Here is an 8,321-nt window from a genome sequence, read left to right as displayed (position 1 = left end):
TCAGGATGATACATACATGGTAATTGAAAGAATCTTTGTGTTGGAAAAAAGAGTAAATTTCTCAAGGAGAAAAAAAAAAAGAGGCACAACTGTGGGAGACCTGAAACTGTGTTTGCATTTGGAAGACTGTGCCTCCCTTCCATTTTCTTATTGTCAAAATATCTTGAAAATCTCAGTGTTTTTCTTCCTTTCTCAGTGTTTTTCTTCTTTTTCTGCCTCACCCCCAATTAGGAGTTTTAAGTGGAAAATGCTGAAGTATTTCATTTCAAATCTTTCAAAAGCAAGCTTTTTGACATCTTTTAAAATAAATGCATAGATTTAAACTATTACTTCAGCTCAAAAAGGAGAAAAAATTCAAGTCAATCAGCAATTAAATAAACTGCAAACACAATGTTTCACTTGGGGTTGAACAAATTCCTTGAATTCACCCTATTTTTAGTTTGTTTCTCTCTTTTTCCTGAGCTTCAGTTCCACAGACTTTCAGTTTGTTTGACCTTTTTTAACATTTCTATTACTCATCCCTAGTTTAGTTTTCTCATTTATTTAAATATTAATGAAAGAACAACAGTTATACATTATTCTCATTTCTTAATCAAGCCGACCAGCCATTCTGATGTAAACGTCTTGAGGTTGAGCAAACAGGGGAAAGCATTCCACACAGCAAAAGATTTACAGAAATTATGGACAGAAAGCCCCTGCTTGGGGAATGAGTCAGTCTGCTGCTGTCTAGCAGAAAAAATCAGCACGGAAGTATAGAGCTTTTAGAAACAGCTTATGAATTTACAGCTTGCAAAGTAAATGAATTCCCTGTGTCTCTCATACACATACACTAACTCATTCCCCACACATGCATACATACAGGTCTCTGGTGGAAAGACGGGGAATGTGCAGTCTGCAATGCACATGAACTTTCTGTTTAGAAGAGAAAAGATTTTTCCAATAGGCACAAAATCCCACCCCCTCAGCACCCCTCCTTCCCCTGTGTCTGACACTGACTTCAAGGGAGGAGTTGAGCCAATTATCTGTGAGTCCTACAGAAGGAAAATCTGCAATTTGCTGGTAGTTGTGAGAGAGAGAGGGAGAAAGGCAGGGAGGGAAGGAAAAAGACTTAACCGGCAAATGTGAAGAAAAGCCCCTTCTGTCCTAGAGAGATAATATTTTAAAGCAAATCTCAGACCAGAAGAAAAGACGCTCATGGGGAGGGATGTGGCAGGCAAGGTCTGGGAAAGCATAAGGTCACTGTAGACAACTTCCATGCCCACTCTGATCTTTCTCCAGAGGATCTGAGGCAGCACAGAGACAGGGTGGGCCAGCTGGATGCACCCACTACCCTGCACAAGTAGGTGCTGCTGCTGAAATTCTTTTCCCACAGCAGAGCCTACGAAGTACAACTTGCAAGAAAAGGCAGTGGGAGCAGGAGAGACTCTGCCTCTCTTTTTCTTGAACTGAGCCTCTGAGTAAAAGAGCTCACCTGTCCAAAGGGAAAAACTGTCACCGGTTCTGAGACTCTTCTTTAGCCTGTGTCTGTTGCCTGATCCAGTACTTACATCCATGGGGGAACGCCCTCTGGAGCCCTGCAGTCCTTCCCAGTCCTGCTAAGTTCTTGGAAAATACTGGAGAAGAACTGAGCCCAGAACAAGCAACGTGGGATCCACAGAACAACAGCCTTTTACAAGAGCAGCCACCTCTGATTCAAATTATCAAATTCAAATTATCAGCTTCATCAGACTGCACCAACACCCAGGACTGCTCCTCCAAGGAAAGAGAGGTAAGAAATCAGCACGGAGTTTGGGGTGAAAGTAGGAAACAAGCATCCCACAGGAGTGATTTTGGTGTGCATGAAAATTACGGGGACTCTAGCAGTGATTAAGAAGTGGCAGGTCTGTTATGCATGATACAGTGTGTGTCTGCCAATGTCCTTTTTAGCTGGGTGCAGTGATTAACACTGGGGTGGCAAACAGAGACATAACCAGTAGCTGAAGACAGAGGAGTGCAAGGCAGGTAGTTCAGAAGACTTTCATGAATGGGGAGTGGTAGGGAGAGCATACACCCTGATGGGAGGATGGAAAACTAAGGTGTAATAGCTCTGGGCAGGTTCAATAAAGACTATCTTCCTTAGGTATCTCCCTATGAGTGTTCATGATCAAATTTGTCAGTACCTCACTGGAATTCAGACAAGTGCTCTCCAGACCATACAAAAGCAGATTCATTGCCATTCACTCCAATGCCTGCCTGTAAAAAGAGCAGTGGTGGTTAGCAGGTAGAGGATAACACAGGGAGTCAGGAGAAATGGGGTTTAATGTTGATTTTTGGACCATGGTTTCAGCTCTTTCTGGGCATATGAGCCTTTCCCTTTATTTAGTGGAGATAACATTAATTGCCTGTACTTCTATGACATTTTGAAATCCCTGCACTGTACCAATATAAAATACTAATATAAAGTTTCTAGCATCAAGCCAGAAGGTAGCACTGGGAATTAATCTATGCTTAAGCATTTAATAAACTGGAAGAAAAAGATGTAGATTAAAGCCAGCTGGAGGTTGTCTCCTCATTCCCCTCTGATTGATTTTGCTTTACTTAGTACATGAACATGTGGTCTCTCTCTGTTTCCTTTCTTCTGTCTTTAATCTTTTTCACTGTATGAACCCCTGTGCTCCCCCCTGTGCTCCCCCCTGCCACTCCTGGGTGTCGAGGCTGAAGTTTCATTCCTTTTCTGAGGAGGAAAGAAGGCAGACTGTGTTGAACTAGAGAAAAACTGGACTGAGGGTATAAGAAGAGAAGGCACAAAACACAAATATAAGCTCCCAGTTCAATAGCATACCCTGATTCAGATTTGCAGCAGAGGTGAGGAGTAGCAGCTCCATGAATTGAAGTGCTGAAAAGCATATTTTGAGCGAAATGAAATGCAGTTAAGAGAGCACAGGAGTCCTCTTGACTGAATACCCTGACAGGTAGAACAAGGACAGTGTAAATCAGGTCCCTCAGCACGCATGTTCTATCCAGGACATAAAAGGCATTAGCTCAAAATGCTTAATTGTGCTCACTCCCAGATGCTTTTGCACTGATTTGTATGAAACTGCTCTCTAGCAGGTGTAAACCACACAGTCCACTTGCCCTCATGCAGCTACACTGGTCCATCACGGCCTGAGGAGCTGCCTCACCTCCAGATACTGGTCCTGGGCAGTAAAGTAGTTTGTAGTTTTTACAACTGATCTATTTCCCTGCTCTTCTCTGCCAAATAAATAAGCCTGATAGGGTGAAAGGAAGCATTTTTTTGTCTGCCCATGGATGCAGAACAGTACTGGACTGGCTATGTAGGATAGTGTACATGGCAGTGTTTCAAAGACTGAATATGGTGTTTCTGCACTATTGGAGATAGGTCCTGTGGTAAACAAAACACAGAGCTTAGTTCAAATACCAGCTGCACTCCTTGCTGTCATTCCTGCCACAGTAATCCCAACAGTACCGTAATTCTGAATGTGTGTGTCCATCCAAAGTTTTGTTCTGACATTAGTCTGGCTCTGATATTAGGCTGTCCTGCGCTCTGAATGTAATTCAGAGTGTAAGCTACTCTGAGGAGAGCATTGCATTTCCTTTTGTGCTTTAGGTAGGGCTGAATATGCCATTGTTGTGCTGCAAATTATAGCAATAATAATAAATAGTCATGTTTTGCTGTTTCCTTACAGAGCTTGTAATGATGCTGGGTCAGAATTCCAGAGACTTCTTTATTTAGCAGTGACTGTATCTTCACTGCTACTTTGGTGCTTAGCACATGGTAAACAAAGTAAAATATTTTAAGTTCTTCACTGAAATAATTGTCAGCTACATAAAAGCTTGGGAGATAAAATCCACTCAAGGGAAAGATAGGAATCCAGATCTGGACCCAGAAATGATCTTTCAGTGTACATGAAGTACTTGCATTGTAATATCAAATAAACAACACCTAAGTTAAATAAATGACACAGTGGGAACTTGATTATTCTTTAATAAGAATCCAGTAACCAAAATAAACTGTGTCCAAAATGTGCCTCCTTTGCTGTAACAGGCAGCTTTCCCCACACAGGGGCTGTATTTTTCTTTCAGCACACAATTCATTTGAACTGGTACACAAAAAAATGTCCGAGCAGCAATTTTTCTTTCCTTCCAAAGTTTCCTGCATCTGAGTGCTCTGTCAAAATGCAGTCTCCAGGGTCTCTAGACTCATTTTAAATGTCAGGGGATGGAAATCTTGTCTAATAGCTATTTAAGATGGCTGTCCTTCATCTTTTCTCCTGCTTGTACTTAGCACCCGTGCTTAGCAAAGCCAGTGGCACCCACAACATCTGTATTTATAAACCCTGGAGCTCCTGAAAAATCTGTGTTTCTGCAGTTCTACCCGTTGACAGCCATTCTGTTGTGACAATGATAGTTTGCTTATAGGGAGTTCCCACACTACCAGTCCAAATAGCAAATTTAAAATCTGTTTTCTAAAAGGTCACTGGAGGCACAGATCTTTGAATTTATCCCCAGCCAGTGCTATTTTGTGGCTCACATTCCCTGCATCAGCAATGAATATTGCATGGGACCAGCTATTTAAAGTTACTGAGATGTCTAGCTTGCACTGATGTTAAGCATGATTCGTTTTTCTGTCTGACTTTTGGCTGATCTCAGAAAATGAGTATTATGCACAGCTCCTATTTAGGCAACCAAATGAAGTGATCTAGGTTGAAATATATTGGGGAATCTGACCTCTGTGTTTATGTATCTAAATGAGAACCAAGTTCTACTGAAAAATCTGGTAATGTGTAAGTGATGCAGATGGCAGGAAGGAACCTGGTGTCTCAGTTGAAGGGCAGCTGATAAATCCAGCCCTTAATGTTTAAATGTAACAGCAAACTACAGTTCAAAAGCATGGTATTTCCAGTGTAAATGCCTTCATTTTCATATTACTTTAAAAGAAAAGAAGGACAACAACAACATCGATAAAACAAAACCAAACCAAACCAAAAACTCCCTGGAATTGAGACTGAAAAAGTTTAAGCATTTCCAGTGAAAAGATTTCTGTATTGATTACCCTGCTTTACTATGCAGGACTATGCTCCAGAGTGTTCTTTGGCAAACTTGTGGTGAGGACCTGCCTTATTTTACCCTCCATCTGGTTTCTGATCTTTCCTCCAACTCTGTTATTTCCTCTTTCAGGACCAAGCAATGATGAAGACTATGTCTGGTGGAAACTGCAACCTGAATGTGCCAGCCAAGAACTCATACCGCATGGTAGTGCTGGGAGCCTCCAGGGTGGGGAAAAGCTCCATCGTCTCACGCTTCCTCAATGGCCGCTTTGACGACCAGTACACTCCCACCATCGAGGATTTTCATCGCAAGGTCTACAACATACGGGGAGACATGTATCAGCTGGACATCCTGGACACCTCTGGGAATCACCCTTTCCCTGCCATGAGGAGGCTTTCCATCCTAACAGGTGAGAAAGTCGGGGGGAAGAGCATAAGGATAGACAGATGGCTTGAGAAGTGTAGCCTGGAGATGACTGTTTTTTGGGAGATAGCTAAACAGACTGCTTGATTTGCTGCAATATGCGTTTCTATAGAGGGATATTTCCTGGCTGGAATGTTCCCAGCACTACAACAAATGCATTAGCCACAGTGGAGAAGTCCAGTGGGTGAAGGTCTGAAATTGAGATTTTTCCCTTATCCATCTACCTTCCCCTCCTGTTTTGTATTTTTATTGATGTCACAAATCAATGGCTAAATGAAATTCCATGGGTATAAAGAGCAGCAAAGGGCAAATTAAGCATGTTGTTATAAGACACATACAGTGAAAAACAAATATAAAATGCACAGAAAGGGAATTCCAACCAAGAAAGTCCCAATGATTTTTTTATTCCTAAAATTGCCAGCCTGATTTCCTTGATTTAATATTCCAGTAGAAGGATAGCTCTACTTTTACCCTTTCTTCTTAGTCTGTGGATAATCAAATGTGTTTAAAGGTAAAAAAGGGAAAATGGTGGGATCATTTTGCATCTTCTCACTGTCAAGCCATTCCTGTTGTGAGCTAAAATATATTCTTTAATTATAAAAGTGACAGTAGACATAGATTCAGCCACAGCTCACAACAAACCTTCTTTCTGGATTTGCTATCCACCTTTCTAACAGGCCGGTGAAACATGACATTCACATTTGACAAGGCTACAATCCATATTCAGTGAGATCCTACAACCAGGTTCTGGGATGCAAATGTGTGTTTTAGTCCCTGAAAGCTCTCTTAGCATGTTCCACACAAATGTCATTCAACAGGCAATGATTTGCCGTATTTTCTACTTGCAAAAGGAATTCTAAGTCGGGAAATGTCAAAAGGAAATGCCAGGGGATCTGTGTCATTTATGTATTAGGTTTTTCTCATTGTCTGCTTCTCTTGAGCGAATGCAATGACAGCAGAGCACACTGAGAAACCTCTCATTCCTGACTTGGGTGCTCAGGACTGATCAGCTGTAAACTTCCAGTTCAGGTGTTGCTTCGTGTATGATGTAATCAAAGGACTGAGGCTGAGTGGCTAACAGCTCTCCACTCTTTCTGGTGTCAGAACAGGATGTGTTTTACATGGAGATACAAATGAAAGGAAGTAAAAAGAAGAGCAATGCAGCAGAACTGAGATAGAAACATGTTTACGAAAGAGATAAAAACAGGCAATAACTTACAAGCCCAATGCAAAATAGGAGTGCAATTGGTTATGACTTGAAGTGACACCATAGACAAAAGTCTTTTCCATAGCACTGTAGAAAGGCGTGGGGAGTTGAATCAGAAGAACTAAAGTACAGCTGAGTGAATAGGTGCCAAAGGACAAAAAAAAATATATCATGAGGAGATGGAAATAAAAGAATTTATTTTTAAAAATGTGTTCCTCTGAAACTGTCTGTGACCCACAAGCCTTTACAGTATCTTTTTTTTTTAATTGCAGGGGATGTTTTCATCCTGGTGTTCAGCCTGGACAACAGAGAATCCTTTGATGAGGTCAAGCGACTCCAGAAACAGATCCTTGAGGTCAAATCCTGCCTGAAGAACAAGACCAAGGAATCAGCTGACCTCCCCATGGTGATCTGTGGCAACAAAAATGACCACAGTGAAATCTTCCGCAAGGTACGCACTGATGAAGGTGAGAATCTTGTCTCCAGTGATGAAAACTGTGCTTACTTCGAAGTGTCAGCCAAGAAGAACACCAATGTGGATGAGATGTTTTATGTCCTCTTCAGCATGGCCAAGCTACCTCATGAGATGAGCCCTTCCCTCCACAGGAAAATCTCTATCCAGTATGGTGACACTTTCCAACAGAAATCCTTCCGGATGCGCCGATTCAAGGACATGGACGCCTATGGCATGATCTCTCCCTTTGCTCGCCGGCCAAGTGTCAACAGTGACCTGAAGTACATCAAATCGAAAGTTCTCAGGGAAGGTCAGTCCAGGGAGAGAGAGAAATGCACAATCCAGTGAAGGAGGCTTGCACTTCTGTCTGAAGACAACATCCACATGCAGTGCCTTAAAGAAAAAATGGTCTGTGGAAGCAAAGGACAGGCTCATGGGGTTTATTGAGAAAACCCAAAACGGAGAAAGGATAGCTTCCTGTGGATTCTGCTGAGTCACAATTGTAAATAACATCATCCTTGAAGATGACAGGGAAAAATCATACACCTGAGATATGAGTGCATTTTTTTGTCTTTGTAATGTAGTTCCTCTTCATTCCCCTTTTTGTTTGAAAAATACAGTCCTGAGAAGGAAAGACATTTCAACCTTATCATTGCAAAGAAAATAGCTCAAAAATGCACAGAAGGCATTAACAGTTACCCAGCATACAGCTCTTGCTAAGAGAGAGGAGGTTATGTGTGTGTATCTCTGTGTGCCCATGTGCACATGTGCATGCATGTGTGGAGCTCACCTTTTAAAAAGTGGGACTTGCATTTCAAAGGGCAGCAGTCTTAACGGAGGATTCCCAGATTGGGAGTGGACTCTATTTGTGGATGCATGACTTTCGCTCACTTCTGAGGGCACCTGCATTAAGAACTTGATTTTATGTTTGTTGGGACAGTTACCATTTGACATTGACATGAATGTTGGTTTGTATTACAGATTTTATTTGGTATTTTTTGGGTTTTTTTATTGTCTGGGGGGTGGGTTTTTAGCAAAGTCAGATGGCAAGTGCATTTGATATTAAACAGTGTCTGCTTTCTACCAGTGAAAGGTGGTTTTCATCTGTAACACTTTCTAATATGTGCACTGATTGAAAGTGAAATTATTCTGCAAAAAGCCAATGCATTTGCAAGCCTGGTGTGATGT

At 41.7% G+C, this 8,321-nt stretch overlaps 1 protein-coding gene across 1 annotated transcript; it reads left to right on the top strand.

Annotated features, from left to right (window-relative positions):
• The first annotated feature begins 1,686 nt into the window (after positions 1-1,686).
• RASD2 (RASD family member 2) lies at positions 1,687-7,481 on the top strand. Its single transcript, XM_069003947.1, has 3 exons — positions 1,687-1,768; positions 5,179-5,458; positions 6,952-7,481. Exons 2-3 carry the CDS (start codon positions 5,188-5,190, stop codon positions 7,479-7,481), a joined length of 801 nt encoding a protein of 266 aa, XP_068860048.1. The 5' UTR covers positions 1,687-1,768; positions 5,179-5,187.
• The last annotated feature ends 840 nt before the right edge of the window (positions 7,482-8,321 follow it).

Source organism: Aphelocoma coerulescens, chromosome 1A, assembly GCF_041296385.1.
Source record: "Aphelocoma coerulescens isolate FSJ_1873_10779 chromosome 1A, UR_Acoe_1.0, whole genome shotgun sequence".
Taxonomy (NCBI): domain Eukaryota; kingdom Metazoa; phylum Chordata; class Aves; order Passeriformes; family Corvidae; genus Aphelocoma; species Aphelocoma coerulescens.
The sequence above is the reverse complement of the archived record's forward strand: the minus strand, read 5'-3'. Positions and strand labels throughout refer to the sequence as shown.